Below are 16969 nucleotides of genomic sequence, written 5' to 3' on the forward strand. Positions count from 1 at the left end.
GTGAGTTTTGCAGAACCTTCTATTAACATTCATTTGCCTTCATCTCTCCTGAAATATAAGGCTCATATACATTTTAAAAGACACATTAAACTAAGAATGTCTTCATTTTTTTGGCACAAAGGCTTTTCATCAGACATTGACCTTATAATTTATTACGTGATTTTGCCTTTAAAATCCCCATGCGAGTAGAACAGCATAGAATGTGTGTAACTTTCAGCAATCATGCATCAGAGATGAAGGCCAACTTAAGGGAAAAACTCTAGTCTAATAGCTGCAGAGTGTTACTTCTTCCATTTTCAGTTGTTTAAGGTTGTTCCTCCTCCCCCCACCCTTGCTCTTTCCCCTGCTGCTCACTAGACAGAGTTCGGTGTCATCAACTGCTCATTCCACACCCACTGACCAGTGGGATACCCAGGCTGTCTAACATCAGGATTTCTAATGCATGTTTCCTCTACAGTTTTCTTCTACCCTGTTTACATCTTTCAGACAACAAAACTTTTATCTTTTTCTCCACAAGGAGAGATAATTCCAGTATTTAATTCTTGCCACAACTTCCTTTCTAAAATACACCTCTCGACACCTCAGGCAAACTGCTAAATGAACACCAAGTATTTCTCAATGCAACCACCTCAAGTTAATCCTCATCCTCTGTCTTCAGAAGTTCCAGTAATCCAGCAAATACACAAATATAACATTACCAGACAAGACCTAGCAATTCCTTTTCTTGGACTTAATAGGCATTTTGGGCATCTCATTTCCTGGGTATTATCAATTCTCTGTAAACTTGCAATGTCAGTACAAATGGCAATGTGTTCTACACGTGAGCTTTGTGTACTGTCTCTCTGCACCATCCATATGCAGGATATCAGTAGATGCAGTAACAAGAACAGAGTTGCACATTTTACTCAAGTTTCAGTATTTTTGTATTGAAATAAACAGGAAATGAGAGAATAAGGAAATTGCAGGTTCTGTGTATTGTACAGTTCAGCTTAAATGATTTCTTCTATAAGCCTAGAGAATACACACAGTCTTTGAGGCAAGACTAACATTAGGCTTTGTTATAAAGATTTAAGACTAGAACAAAGCATACTAGGTCAATTACACTATGTAATGTGATTTTGGTTTTTATCCTTGGTTTTGAAGGAAATAAACAAGTTGTTTCATTTGAAGTTTTTATTGTGCTAAAACATTCTTCATTTTAGATGTCGTTAAACAGATTCCTTCCCTCTTGCCAAAATTCACGTCTGTAGGATGAATGCATGTACAGTGGGTATCCTTCCACCCAATTAAGACAAGTTCTGTTGTTATTCCACTTCACATAGCATTCATCAATTGCAACAGCTACCCACAAAGATATTGTGAGAATTTAAGAGTCCAGCATTAATAAAACAGGTATTTCTCTTAAATGCTAATCTTAGCCACAGTATGCAACGTATGTAGGTAAACGCAGTCAGCTTGAGTTAGACCTGAACATCCTTCTCTGAAGCGGAACAGCTGCAATATCTAGCCGTAAGATTTAAATTAGCATGTCCTGAATGTACATCTCATTAAAAACATCAAAATTAACTGTACAGTCCAATTGTGTACATTGATTCTATATTATGTAGGCCACAGAGGAAAAGGGGTCTCTTGGTAGCATTTCTGTCATTGGTTTTAAAACAGCCTTAAACAGCAAAAGTAATTTAACATGAAGATAGGTACAAAAAAAAAAAAGGCATTTCATAAAATCACATCTCATCTGTCATCCTTATTCTCCAGCACTTATTCATCACTTCTGACTTAATACTACTCTGTCAAAAACACACTAAGAAGCTTCAGCATACAAAAAGAGTCAAAGAGAGAGAACACTTTTCAGAGTTCAAGAGTGCAACAGCTTTACCAGGTGTCTGGAACATAGACACCTATGGCTTCTCAGCAAGAGTAGGACCAAGCATAGTTTTTTCTAAAAATACATTATTTTAGATTATTTCTCTAGTACTCCTACTCATTTTATCTTACATACAGTACCCAAGTTCACCTTGAAGAAGTGGTCTGTTGACATCCTGTGTAGTATGTTAATTTACTGGTGATTATTCATTTTTCTTAAAGCCAAGAAGAGATTAAATTTTGTTTTTATTACCTGCAATGAAAAAAAATGTTTTTAAGTTCTCCGTTTTCACTGTTGCTTCCACCACACTGAGAAATTTTCTGGCTTCTAGGGGCAGGAAGACACTGCACTTCACATAAGAGGCAAGCCAGAAATTCAGGCCCTGAAATATGCTGTAATATGACAGATTACTTGAGATCTATACCCTCCCACGCTCTCCTACACTGCTTCCCTTGGTGCACCGCTACCCTCTTGCCACCTTTCCCTCCACTCCGCATTCACCTGCGGGTCTTTTGCAGCTTACCCTTACACCTACAGCAGTATGAGGTCCTGCCAAGCAGCAGCTGAAGTACCAGGGCTCAAAGCTCTGGCTGAGCCCCTTTTACCCTTGCAAGAGACCTTGCCATCACCTGGTTAGCTGAAACGGGTAAACTGTATGGCAGAATAACTGTAGGTAACACACAACAGCAAGGCAAAGTTCACATCTTGCAAAGTGACACAAACCAGCTGATTCTCTGTAACCCCCTCCTTCCTCCTCTGCCCTCTCACATACACTTTCTGTTGTCCGACCTGACATACCACCTGCTCAGGTCAGGTTATAACGAACTGGGCTAGAAAGCACAACAGCAAGCAGTACACTGGCAGTGCCCCATTGATGCAGCCTTCCAACATCTGCTGTGAAACACAAGAAACGCCACTCTCCTTCCTTCCTGAAATGCAGCAGACTATGCAGGACTGTCAAACATTCTTTGGTTAAGCTCAAGAGGTACAAGGACATGGTTACATCACCATCTAAGCTTACCTTCTTTCAAAGGAGTTTTTGGAGGAATATTTTCCTTGCTATCATGCTGGAAAGCTTTGGAAGGATCAAAACGCCTAATGCCCTGAATTGCATGTAGTTGCTCCTGAAGATCTCTGTTGGTTTGTTTTTCTTTTGCTAGCAATGCATGCAGTTTTGAGACATTCTAAAGAAAACATAATACTTGGAAGTTAAATAAGAACAGGAAAAATCTTGCTTCATCATTTACTGAAGTAGCTCTTTTGAGTAATGCTAAACACAAGCACACACACACGATTACTGGTGGCATTAGAAAACAAACCAAAACTGAACACACAGGTGTGGAGAAACCAGCACCATTGTATAATTGCTGTGCAACACCAGTAAGCAGTATGGTAGCCTGAAGAGGTAGGAAAAACCAACCAAGCTAAGAATAGGGATAGTTATTTGCACTTGTGATCCCTCTGCATATCATATATTCAGTCAAAACTAAAATAGCTTCTCTTAGTGTTTCCAGAGGCCAGTGGTTTATTCTAATCCAGCTCTTTTAGGGAATTTAAGATCCATAAAAATCCCGTAGTCGGCAGGATTAGTCTTTAAAAGTTTTTAGAACAACAAATGAAGGAATCAACCAAATTTGTAACTTAAACTTCTAACTTATCATTTCACAAACCTGCTTCAGGTTGGTATTCTCTTCCTTCAACTTCATTACATGCTTGATTTTTTGCTTCTGGTTCTGGTGGCCAAGTAATTTAGCATATGCATCACTTAGCTTAATCAGTTCTTCTTGGGCTGCACCATGCTCATTTAAGAGTGCATTCTTCTCTGCCTCAAATGCATCTAGTTGTTGCTGAAATACAAATGAAATATTTTAGAAATCCTGAAATTTAACATAGCTTCTTACTGAACTGAAATCTACAGAGACTGGCTTGGGAAGGGGAATAGCTGCCTTGAGGGACAGTTGCAGGATACATGCCTTCAAATGGGAAATAGCATGTTTACTTCTGAAGAGTAGAACTTGAGGCAACTGCAGAAGACTTAAATCAACAGATACTAATAAACATCTACTTCATAACACACCTGAAAAGGCTTAGTTTTGTTATGTAAATCTTCATATAGATTACGCCAGGTCTTTATCTCTTCTTTTAAGCTAGAGTTCATATCTTCATTTATGGCTTTCCTAAAAAGCAAGACATGGAATTTCATTACATTCATTGTTAGCTCTCAGAACTTCACACTAGAGCCTTGATGTGCTATAAAAAGTAGGTTTAGTTTGAGAAAAATCACCTTGATCTCTCCACTTCAAGTTGTCTTTTCAGATCTCCAGTTTGCTCTTCTAGTTTTTCCTGAAGTTTAGATATTTGTGCAAAGCAAGACTCTCTTGTTCTCTCTGTTTCTGCTTCCTTTAGCGCAAGCTTTGTTTGAACTTCTAAAAGCATCCTGAGAAAAATATCATCCATCTTTAATTAACCCTTTTTTTTTATTTTTACATTACTCTAAATCTGAAAACACATGTAACAATGATTGAAAAGCTGTTAGTAGAAGGACTGAAATAAAGATTGCACAAACCATCTTATCTTCAAGATAAGAACAACAATACAGAAAGCAATCAAGTTCAAAATGTACAATATTTTTAACCTGTCCTATGAGGAAGCAAGCAGTGCTTTTGAAGCAAGGAAAGATCATAGGTTTCTTATTCATGAGTATTTAATTCCAGCAGCTTTTAGTGGAAGACACTTCAGTAGTTATATTTTACCTGTAGAAATTTGCTCATGCAGAAACTAGATTGGTCAGTGTGGATGTATTCAAGAGTTCAAGAACTCCACACCTAAAGCACTGCCTTCCCTCTCCAACCTCAGCTGTTCATTACATCACTGAGGTGGAGACCAAGAATCACTTCTCTGCCACACTCAGCCAGCAAATCAAACAGGAAATAACTATTCAGCTGTTTTTCTTTTACTAATGGAAACTGAAGACAATGTTAAGCAGGTTGGGAGGAAAGAAAGGGCAACATCTTAAGCAGTACAGGTGTTTTAGAATAGGCAGGGGTAAGCGGCAATTGTCCTTTGGACGATGTTAATATCCTGCCTATAGGTAAACTAGACAGAAGTGCCACAAAACATTACAGAGGCATTTTATAAATTAATGAGATGCAGTTGGGAAGATCAGAAATGCCCATCTCAGTTTATCCAGAGCAGCATTTTAATGCTGTTGATTAAGTCCTTTATCCACATGCAACAGTTAAAAATATTAGAGCATAATTGTTGACTTCAATCTAGCTTCAACTTCAAAAGGTAGCCAGGAACTACATCAAAAGAGGTGGGGAAGGAAGTCTTCCAGCACACAGATATTATATTCCGTAATGCAACTCAGGGACAGACAGTTACCACAGCTGCCTAATACAGGTGACTGCGCACTGGGACCTTTCAAGACAAAACTCCCCCACTTCCTCCAATAGCCAATGATCGGCTCGCAGCAAGGGACTTACCCATGCTCTGTGTAGTGAGCTGGAAGGAGAACATACACTGCTAAGCTGCTGTTAGACAGTCACAGAAACATCCTCAGCTAGTGCCCTAAGTAGTAACACCGAAAAAGCTGTCTTATCAGCTGCACTATGGTACTTCATATTAGGCAGAGAAAGGACCTTTGTTTACCTCAGTGCAGTGTGGTAATTCATGGATGGTTAATTGGCATCTGCTTCTGAGCAGAATTTGAGGTGACACATTATTCAGAGTGGCAAAGGGTGAGCTCTACATTAGATATTTGTCTGTCCCTGTGGATCTTATTTATGGAGCAGTCACTGTAACTGATATTTCTGATGAAGACTATATTCCCATATAGTTTAAGTAAGTACTTGCCTTTTCTCGATGTTCCACATAAAGGAAAAAGTCAAAGCAATTGATTGGACAGACTAGTTTTCTAATGCATATAAACGTAATGAATTTTGTCTGTCAGTATTTTCAAACCTCTGCACTGCAAAAACGAATCAACTTAACCTATTACAAATACTGATTTTATTTGGCAGAGCACCATGTTAAGTTCCACAAGTTTTAGCTGGGATTCTTTAGCTTAAGGAAGTTTGTCTGTCTAGTACCTTGCACATTCTTCGTTAGCTTTGTTTTTAGTGTATTCTGCTTCCTGAAGTAGCAGTAGGTTATGTTGGTCTAACTTTTTTAGGTTGGCAACTTCTTCTTGTAGAGAGGTTTTCTCCAGTTTAAGACTGCATATTTCTTCATCTACTGTCTTCTTGTAGCTGGTATTACAACACAAATCAGAAGAATCTTGTTACTTGGAAAAAAAAAAATACAGATTGACCTGTTCAAGCCTTTCAAGAGCCATATAAGCTCATGCTAACACGTTTAAGAGATTTAATAATCTAGAGATATAGCAGTATTCTGGTACTGATAAATCCAAAGTTAAAAAAACCCCATTTCTTTAAAGCTACAAGCAATAACATTACGACAAATTCCGCGTTACAGATAACATAACATTTTGGTAAAAATTTAAACACAAAAAACCTACTACATCCGAAGCTTACTTTAAACACCTAAAGACCTACTACCTGCAGCTTGCATTAGCAATTATCTCACTTGATCCTTCAAGAGTACCTTGCATACTTAGCAGTAAGAGTATCACTTTTCAAATACTTCCACTACCTGAGTATTTTGAGAAGAGAGATTTGCACGAATCTCAATTCAGTACAAGTTCCGAGCCTAAAAAAGAAGTCTTTTTGCAAGGTATTTTAGTGCAAAGAGAACATCATCACTAGTTACCACTCTCACTGAGATTCAAGAGCACTTGAGTATTCCCATTGGTTACACTTGCAACGAAGAAACATTCAGTTTCCTGACCTAGATACTGAATACGTCATCACACTCGATCGGTACTCAAAAGGAATTAATAAATTTCTTAATGCTGCCAAATACTCCCTTACAAAATCCTCTGCTGTAATGCTGTACCAACACTCACATACAGTGTTAAGTCCCAAAGCACATGAATAAACAGTGTATTTTATTGTCATCTTAGAGATAATCCCTGTCCTAGATCTTAAAACTTTAATACCTTTCAAACTCAGCAACAGTTTCTCCAAGTTTGCGCAATGTGTTGCTATGCTCTTGCTGGATTTGCACAACAGCATTGCTGTGTGTTTCATTGATTTGCTCCAATTCTGCATCCTTCCTGAAATAAAAATTCAGCATTCAATGCTGGAGCTAAGTATGTCTGAACACATTACCAAAGGCTGTTGTAAGTTACAGAAGGCTTGCAGTGACAGCAATAAATTAATTATGACAAAAAAGTAACTTCTCTGCCATAACTTCTGAAGTATTGAAGCACAACCTTCACAGCAGATTTAACTAAGCATTTCCCCCTCCCATTATTTCTCAAGGTAGCTATAGAATAGATTGAACATCTAACAGTAAACTTTCCACACGTGAAAGGAAGGAACAACTTGCTTGAAATATCTTACAACCACAGAATAGTTAGGGTTGGAAGGGATCTTTAAAAGCCATCCAGTCCAACCCCCCTGCAAGGAGCAGGGACATCTCCAACCAGATCAGGTTGCTCAGAGCCTCATCCAACCTGGCTTTCAATGTTTCCAAGGATGGGGCACATCTACCACCTCTCTGGGCAACCTGTGGCAGTGTTCCACCACCCTCAGTGTAAAAGATTTTTTCCTTATATCCACTCTGAATCTACCTCCCTCTACTTTAAAACCATTACCCCTTGTCCTATCACAAACAGGCCCTGCTGAGAAGTTTTTCCCCTAGTTTTAATTCCTTAGTTACTGCCCTCCCCAGGGCAGAAACATCTAAGATGACATGCATGTAGCTTACCCTTCACAGCAGTGTCATATTACTACAGTACCAGCATTTCAAGCAAGTCTCAGCACTCTAAACAGTTTTAAGACAATATAAAACTGATTCAAGTCATTCAGCTGGATTAGGTCTAGTCACTATTGATAGTCAACAACCAGCAAGAAACAAATTTAGATCTGTTCAGGTCTCTAAAACATGAACTAGGCTCAGAAGCTTTGTTTGTGCTACTGTTTTAACATTTTTTCCTTTCCAAGCTTTAGTACTGGAAAGTTTATTTCACAAACCTTTTCAACTTTTCTTCCATGTGTGCAAGTTCAAGAGCTTGAGATTTCATTTCTTGTTCCAACCGCTTCACCAACTTTTCAGCTTTCTTCTCCTTAGCATGTAATTTATTCAGCTCATTCATTGTATCATTCAGCTCTTCTTGAAGAAGCTGTCTCTCATTCGTTACCTCATCTTCAAACTCTCTTAACTTCTGGTGCATTGATGCAGATGACTCCTGCATGCCAAAGTACCACAGATCTTAAAACCACCGGTACTTTTCTTGATATTAAAGACTAATTTGCAGAGTTCAAAACTTTCAAGTGCAAGAATAAGGCCAAATCTACAAGAACAACCAACACACCCATAACAGCGATGATTCTTAGAAATACTGGACCACACAGTTTCTGCTGGCAAGCACCCACTTGTACATTCCACAGATTAGACAATTATTAATACAGCTATCTCACGTGTAACCAAAATCATAACCTTTCGTGTCAAGTCATGGGGACTGGAGTCTATTTTTAGAGTAACTTATAGTCTGTATTTACCTTCTCTTGCTGCAGCTGAGAGACTATCTCCTCATGTTTCTGAAGCAGTTTTTGGTGTTCTTGCTCTTCTAAGCCCATTTTTTTTTTCAGGTCTTCTATTTCAGCATTCATACTCAGAAATTTTAGTCTGCTCTCAGACAGTTCTTCCTCTGCATAGAAAAATTGCCAATATCACACAAATTCCCTTCTCTGTCTTCACAGAACTACAACATCTATTCTTCATGGTACTACCATTCTAGCTTTAAAGTTAGTTAAGCAAGGGGGGGAAAAAAAAAAAAACCAAACAACCCAAACCAAACACAGACAAACTAAAAAAAAAAAAACACAAACCCAAAACACAGCCACATCTTTAATGCATCTGGAAACTCCTCAAAATTGGCTGGAAGTACACCACTTAAAAATAATTTTAACAGAATCTTTGGATCAAGCTATTAGCCTTCATGAGAACAGCAGTATGGCTGGGAAAAAAAAAAAACTAAATTATTTCCCCAAAGCTTCTTCCACATAATACCAGCTCACACAAGTCAACTGGTACACAGACAACTGAGTACACGTCTCAGGCTGCAGGTCTGCTGGCTTTGGAGGAAGAGTGGAGAGGTGAAAAAGGATTCCCAGACACATTCCCAGTACCTCAATGAGCTTGTGCACAGGCTGCTAACAGTGGATTGACACAATATCACACTGCTTCTCAATGAACAGTAAGGAACAAGTCATTTGTGTTCAGCTTTCAGATTAAAGCCACTCCTGCTATGTAAATCATTTTCCCTCTATACTATTACCTGAGTAACCCTCATTGGAAGTACAAATTTAGATTTGTACTTTAGATGTCAGCCTCAAGGTAGTTTCCATAACTGTTAGAAGTATGCCTAGCTGTTTTCAGCTGGAGCTCAGAGACATGACTTACCTTGGAACAAACCAGTCTAAGTTGTCATTTTAGAACAAACCTGTTTGAGATGCTTTAAGACATTCCAGTGATCTCCCATATGTGAACAGCATGCAAACACTAACAGTTACCTTTTTCTTGTTTAAGTAATTGAAATCTTTCATTAAGTTCTTTTATCAGTTTAAATGATTCTTCCTCTTTTGTTTTGAGCATATCCCTCAGGATCATGATATCTTGATCTTTCTTTATCAGTCTCTCCTCCAACTGGGCAACATCTTGTTTGTATTTCTCAACTGTTTCTGCAACATTGCTGTAGGAGAAAATTCAGGTATTCATTACCACTAGATTTTGTTCTTAAACTTACACTTCAGCAAAACGGAAAACTGCTTAGCACTGTTGGTTTCCAACAGGAAAACTTCCTTCACCTAGTTTGCCAGACAAATTTTTGCATATTAAAGATAGGTTAAAGTTAAAAGGAATTTATTTCAACACTTAAACTTTGTTTTAAAAGAAACTTATACAATCATACAAATAAAGCATGAAATTTTGAACAGGATTAGTCCCTGTAACCCATTCCATATTCTGAGCTAGGGTCACACGACTGTGAAGATTGGTTGGAGTTTCCAAAAGTTACAAAGCACCAGATGAGTAATTTTTACAATCATGCTTCTACATAGATCATTTGTCACAACTCTGAAATGCAAATCAGACTATTGCAAAGTTCACTAAGCCAAGACTGAGGGGGTTTTTAGCCCTTCTGTACATTGTTTTACAGTCAAGGGCTAAAACACTTGACCGCCAGTACCTTGGAAGAAAAGGATTTACCTTGATCTATGTACAAATAACTCAGGCTAAAAACATTACTTGAGAACCCCGATACAAAACTCTTCCATGGTATTACTCAGCCCAGAAAATCAGAGACACATTTGGAAAAACAGGAAAAATAGTATCTTACAACTCCTTTCCATTGTATGGAAAAAAATACCTGATTTCTTTCTCCCCTCCTCTGTTTCAATACTGTTAAACAGAACTGCTGCTGAGGTTCTACTTTACCAGCTATAAACAGGGTTAGTTTTACTGCCTTTTAACTTACCCAATCCAAATCAAAAACAATTTGTTGTTACCTGAGCTCTGTGATATATTCCAGCAGTTTTTCAGTGTCAGATTTCTCTTCAACTTTGTCTCTTTCAGTAGCAGACCTAAAACCAGGAAGTTTTCATGACTGTATTTAAACAATTCAGAGCTTGTAAGCTATTTGTTTACAGATACTTATAAACTATTGGTTTATATATTTGTAAGCTATTTATTTACTGATAAGCAAGTAGAAATAAAGCATAGAATCATGACTTAGTAGCAATATGGACTTTTCATAATCCAGTTTGTCTGACAAACTCATACTGGCTCTAAGAGGTGATTCTACCCTCTTTTGCTACTTGTTCCATGTGGTCTTCTCATTTTTAGTAAAGATGCTGAGCCACATTCTGCTACAAGCAAATATACTAGAACAGCTGCATTAGCTAGACAAATTATTTCCTTCCTTTGTGAATTACACTACCTGCATTATTAGCTTTGTGTATTTAAACTCTAATGGAAGTATGAAAATAGTGCACATATTTGAGCACTTGGATATCAAGCAAACACAGAAAACATAAGAGGGATGCTGCAGTGCCAATCATGCAAAATAGAGCCAAAATATACCTTATAAAATCATTCTTCTTAGGTCGCCATCCTCAGAAATAGCCTATATGTTAGCGCACTTCCTGTGCGGCAAGTGACATTATTGGGCAGAACAGGAACCATGGATTTGCAAATTTCTCTTCCTTTATACAGCTGCTTTATCTATAGACACTTAGCAGTTGCCTTTCTTCAGAGAATGTGTCTACTAAGAAGCAACTTTGAAGGCACAACAACTGCTCTTCATTACACTTAAGTAGAGAACACACACCTGTTTATCAAGTCTGCATCAAATGCCTAGCTACTGAATTAGCATCTCAACTCATGGTTCAATACTTTTTCAGTCTTGCTTATTCTTAACTTACTAGTCTAAAGAGCCAAACCCTGAAGTACCCAATCTACATTAATGTCTTGCTCCAACATGAACAACAATCCTTTTCTGAAGATCATGTCTTCCCTCCCCACTCCATACCAAGAAATCTCCACCCATACCCTTCTGGAAGAAAAAGGGTTGAGATTTTATTATCTGATTTTTGGGAAAAGGTTAGATACACTACAGGAACACTATTTTGTATGTTCATTTTACAAGAATACAGCAGTTCCCAAAACTTAAATCCATCAAATTTATTCCAGGTCACAAATATTAGTGATATTTGTTCTTTCTCAGTAGGGAGACGGACTCTATTTTCCCTAAACTACATACTGTCTATAAGGTGTAAGCATATAAGGACAGCTAGATGATATGTTATCTATCAATTCCCTTCTTGACTACTTACAATTTTTCTTCTAACTGTGCTACTTTTCCTTTTGAATGCTCTAGATGCCTTTGCACTTCCTGCAGCTTCATTTCCATGTCTTCCTGCTTTGCAAGTGCAGTCTTAAAAAAAAAAAAAAAAAAAAAAAGAGACAAATATTACCACCAAAATTAGATTCAGAAAAAAAAAAAAAAAAAACAACCAAAACAACAACACAAAAACAAACCCCAAAACACATTGTCTCAGACAGTGGTAAACTGAGAAACAGAAATTAATTCTTAACTACAACTTAACGATAGTGCTTGCTACTATACTAAATGTGATTCAAACTATTCCTCTGTAAATATATTTGCCTTTCATTAAAACAACAACTACCACCACCCAAAACACACAAACACGTGTAAGAGCTTCAAGCTACGTTTTTGACCACTCCTTTTCAAATAAATTAATATTGTGACCAACAAGTTGATATTGTAAAAGAGGTATTTCTAGGCTTCCTTACTTGAACTCAGATTTACTCTGCACATCAATAGCAAGATCAAGAACATTCCTTGTTTGATCTCTCTCTATTTTCACTCTGCACACAGTAGAATAAACTACAGAGTTAAGGAAAGAAACAAAACATGATCTGCAGTTCTGCTGTAAGCCCCTCATTGTCTGTTCCTGAACAGCTCAGAATTACTATCCTGTGCACTGCAAATAGTCATACCTTTTCCTTAGCATCCCTCTTGTTTCTGAGCTTCATTAACTCCATGCACAGGCTGCTCATTTTCTTCTGTACGCCATCTTCAGATAGCTTATTAGAAATGAATATAAAGCCACTAAGCACAAGTCCTTCATATGAATTATTCTTCACACAATCTTTCAAATGGTCCCCCTCCCACCCACAACACTGATCTCTACCTGTCCTTGAGATGGACAGTAGCAGGTCCTGCTCTGTCTTTAGACAGAAGTGTACAAGATCCCAAACCAGACACGCTCTATCCCTGTGCCAGTGAAGGGACACAGCGGATGTAAAAACAGATGCTTGTCCGCAACTAAAATTCCCTCTTGCCCAGGGAGCTTAACAGCAGCAAACACAAAGCAAACATGTGCTTGTTTGACTGAGTACCTTTGACTTTAGTAGTTCGTTGCTTCTTGTTAGTTCCAGAAGCTGCTTTTTCAGGCATGCAACATTTGCCAGAAGAGATGTTTTCTCCTGAACTGCAGTACTCAGCTTTGCTTCAATCTTAACTAAGTCCTCATCCAGAGCCTGAAGTTTTTTATCCTGCTCTCCACGCTCTCTCACTAATGCACGAATCTGAAACAGAAGAGATTTTTCTTTATTTCCTACTATTATTCATCTTAAATAACATCATTAGTTTATGCCCATGAGTTTTTTTTTTGGAGAGGCTAAGTATGCAAAGTGTACTAACTTTTATTCAGAATATACATCTTAAACTCTTGTCATTCACAGGAAAGGAGATCAGAGAATCACCACAATTCTCTATTGTTACACATCACTGATTTGCAGTCCTAGCATTTCTTCTGACTTATTTTATGCTACTAAGCCAGTACAGCACATGCAAGTTAGCACAGTCTTAGCTACTACTTGCAACAGAAGCCAACTCTCCTCTTTGACTGTGGAATGCAAAGACAGAATGTGATGTTTGAGACATATGAGGCACAGATTAGTACATAGAAGAGTACTGATAAGGAAAAGCTAGCTGCCTTTTCAATTTCGAAATTATGTCTATTATTAAGCAAAAATCTCAGTAAACAGTTGTTCAATAGAACCTTTTTGGGGTAAAGAACTTAAAATCTGGTTCTCTCTTTTTTTTATATGAAAAAAATTGACTGGTTGCAAAGCTGTTCACAATCAGTACAAATTAAGGTAATTCCATTAACAAACCCCATTTGATAATCTTTGCTCTGCACACAGCTGTCTGCAAACAACCTGCATGCTATGCTATGCAAAAGAGGCTAATTTTACCAACTTCTATTTTTTATTACGGTAAATGGAAAACATATTACCGGGTTGCACTTGTATAACGTATCCATACCTCCTTCTCCAGTGCCTTCTGTTTCTTTTTCTCTTTCAAAAGGATAAGATCTTTTTTAGGCTTCAGAGTTCCACTGGCTGGCTTTTGAAAAGAGACGTATAAGAAATATTTAAACTGATCTCTAGCTGTATCTCTAGATCTAGCTGATCTCTAGTTTAACTACACAGTTAAATGTAGGAGTGGATGCCTTCATACAGACAATATTATTAAAGATACATACACACACAAAATAAAAAGCAAACATTTTCTACACATAGGGCAGACAAATATCGGGTTACAATGGGTTTTACCATCATGCTTTCTCATAAGCGTTCCTTTGAATGGACAGTTTATAACGACAGTGACAGGAAAGAGATAGAGTAAGTTTGGTACCTTATCACTCCTTAAACTCCATAAAAAAAAAGCTTTTGTCCTACATCATGAGTACTAGTAAATGGAACTAATAAGTCAGGGTTATCATTTTTTAACTTGTTAACCTATGGAACTTCAAACCCAAATCCTTGTGCATTGACCTGAAAACCTGTAAATACAGTATCATCTCCTCTTTTTTCTTTTACCATTAGGTTTCTGCTCTGCCCACCATAGAAAAGGAGAAACATTCCTTAAAAGAACAAACAAAAAAAACCAGCTACATTGTAATTATAAGGTAAGCAAGAGGCAAAAAACCCCAACATTGTAACACCAAAGACAACAAGCTACTCTGTAGCCCCAAGTTATCTTCAAGTGATTCCCAAAGATGCTGCATTTTCATCTTTCCTTCTTAGTTACTAAGGAATACAGGCACAATAATGTGTTTCATAGTTAACTCAAGTAGGTTAATAGTAATTGCATGAAGGGACTACATGATTTAAACTAGTCATTGTGAGGTTTAACTGGAATTTAACAGTGGAGCAGACACCACAGGAAAGTCTTACTGTTGATCCAAGGGATGCGAGTCTCCTTCCAGTTACAGGGGTAGGTGTACTCTTCTCACTGTTCAGATCTGTCACACCTGCAGAAGAATGCAGAAAAGAACAGTTAAAAAATAAAGCGTGCATCACACGGTGAGAGAAAGTCAAGCAAATGAGACAAAGTTAATTGATTTTTTTAATACAAAAGACAGAATGCCACTTGATTATTAGACTACCCACTTCACAAACTACTGCCAGCTGTTTTCTTACTGCAATCAGGCAGTTCAATATTAGTCCCCTGGGCACCTGCCAGAGTTTAGAGAGAGACTACCACATGACAGCCTGTTTTCAGAATCCAGTTTCTCCCAAGTTCCCCACTCACCATCCAGATCCATGCTTAAACTGGGGGATGTTATATATCTGAAAAACCCCATGAAATATCACTAAAACCAAGGTTAATGAAGTAATGAAGTAATTTATTTAATCTCCATAGGTCCCCCTGATGAACAGAAGTCATGTGTAAAGTTATTTTTTGCAGACACAGACATATTTTTCCAGCTGCTGTCCCCTTGAGCTGGAAGGTAGGCAGTGAGCCCCTGCAACAGCAAACCATTTCTAAACAAGAAGAGAGTGGTAACAGCATATAAGGACTAACAACTGTAGCCTTCAAAAATACTTCATCATTGTGTTCTGTGCAACTTGTAGAACTACTTACTTTTCTGTTTCCTAACCCGTTGACATGTTTCAGAGAATAGAGAGCTTTTTGGTGCGTCTGAAGATTTAACATCACAGGATCCTCGCAGTGGAGTACAAACTAGAAATGAGATTTCCAGAAGAGCAGAGAACTATTAAGGTAGATGATAGGGTTTTCAACTTCAGCAATCTGAGGCTAGTAACACATGTAAGTCAAGTTGGCTTAAAAAAAAAAAACAAACAATCCAAACAAACCTCCAATCAATAACTTAAGTCTCAGTTATCCTCATCCTCCCCATAAACACACACACAAAAATATACAGCTCACATGGTGGGGGAGAAAGAGTTTGTTTATTACACCACTATTAGAAACTGTGATTTCCATATACAATATTCCAAGGCATCTTAGTAGTGATAGCAGTGCATTAACTTGCATAAAGAAAAAATTCAAATGCTTAAAGGACCTTAATGCTAATTAGTGAAATAGTCAGTCTAAAGTGTTTAAGTACAAAAAGTAAACTTCACTGGTTTATTTAAACAACTTATTCCAGTTTAGAAGACAATATTTACATGTTATTGAATGCCAGACTTTTCCTCCATAGAGCTAAGTTATTTAAAACTTCTAATTTTTTAATAAAAGTTTTGTGGTTTTTTTTTTTTTAATTGAACAGTTTTAAGGGAAACAGCAGAGAGAAACAAGATTGCTACAAATTCCTCATGCAGATACCATTACAGTCAGGTGGTCTCAAGCCCAGGAAATGCTTATCTACTCGCTTCAGCTTTCCGCAAATGAGAGCGACTTCATTTGAAAAGAGGTGACAGTAGCAGAGAAGCACTCAGTCACAGCCAAAAGCTCCTTGTGGGAAACTTTTGGATCAGAAAACGCTCTCAGCAGCAGTACTTCAGCTGTGACTAGGCCTGTACCTTTCTCCTGCAGCTTTGTACGGCGGTATCAGATGGCTAGCAAATGCTGGCTTGTCCCTGGTTTATTTACTACACACACCTAGACATCCACAGTCACAGTTAGTAGCCGTTTACCTACGACCAGGATTCGACCTGAAGCGGGAACTCTCTTCCCCTCAAGAGAAGACTCCTATAAGGCTTTCGAGAAGAGGCGCCCAAACGCACCGCTGCGGGCAGCTCCCCGCGCAGAGGGGCACAGGACAGAGAACCGGACACACCGAGACAAGGCCGACCGGCCGCCCCTTCCCCCCGGCGGCGGCGGCACCACCACGGAGACCTCGACCTCCCTCCCCGCCGCCCCTCGAGAGCGGCAGGCGCCGCGCACGTACCGGAGCTCTCATTGAAGCGGCGCAGCGGAGCTCTGGCGAACGCCATTGCGGACAGACAGAGCGCACGGTAGCGCGGCCCTCTCACCCTTCAAAGGGACCAACGGCCGCCACGCGCACCGAGCAGCCAATCACCTCCTCCCGTTCCAGGCTCGCTCAGCCAATCAGCGCCCCCGGCACGGAGCAGGCGCGCGGCCGCGCCAGCGGTGTGGGTAGAAAGTGACGGTGGGGCTGCGCGCATGCGCCGTGC

The 16969-nt window shown here is 38.7% G+C and overlaps 1 protein-coding gene across 2 annotated transcripts; it reads right to left on the bottom strand.

Annotated features, from left to right (window-relative positions):
* Positions 1-1732: 1732 nt before the first annotated feature.
* Positions 1733-16768, bottom strand: HMMR (hyaluronan mediated motility receptor). Of its 2 annotated transcripts, XM_086758883.1 has the most exons (18): positions 16723-16768; positions 15453-15551; positions 14762-14838; positions 13848-13928; positions 12917-13105; positions 12515-12601; positions 11827-11927; positions 10501-10575; positions 9508-9686; positions 8494-8642; positions 7966-8180; positions 6927-7043; positions 5959-6117; positions 4152-4304; positions 3945-4044; positions 3538-3714; positions 2889-3051; positions 1733-2119 (listed from the first exon to the last, which is right to left on the bottom strand). In XM_086758883.1, the coding sequence occupies exons 1-18, from the start codon at positions 16766-16768 to the stop codon at positions 2100-2102; spliced, it is 2187 nt and encodes a 728-aa protein (XP_086615009.1). In that variant the 3' UTR covers positions 1733-2099. The 2 variants fall into 2 exon arrangements, with proteins under 2 accessions (XP_086615009.1, XP_086615010.1); XM_086758884.1 differs by lacking the exon at positions 4152-4304.
* Between the last annotated feature and the right edge of the window lie 201 nt (positions 16769-16969).

This window comes from Chlamydotis macqueenii, chromosome 14, assembly GCF_036417535.1.
Source record: "Chlamydotis macqueenii isolate bChlMac1 chromosome 14, bChlMac1.mat, whole genome shotgun sequence".
Lineage (NCBI taxonomy): Eukaryota > Metazoa > Chordata > Aves > Otidiformes > Otididae > Chlamydotis > Chlamydotis macqueenii.

Excerpts from the sequence above, each read along its gene's own strand:
- HMMR (XM_086758883.1), bottom strand. The coding sequence starts at position 16,768 with ATGGCGTTCGCCAGAGCTCCGCTGCGCCGCTTCAATGAGAGCTCCG. Across the intron at positions 4,045-4,151 it reads CTTGAAGTGGAGAGATCAAG|GAAAGCCATAAATGAAGATA; the intron begins GTGATTTTTCTC and ends CTTGCTTTTTAG. Across the intron at positions 3,715-3,944 it reads ACAAAACTAAGCCTTTTCAG|CAACAACTAGATGCATTTGA; the intron begins GTGTGTTATGAA and ends TTTGTATTTCAG.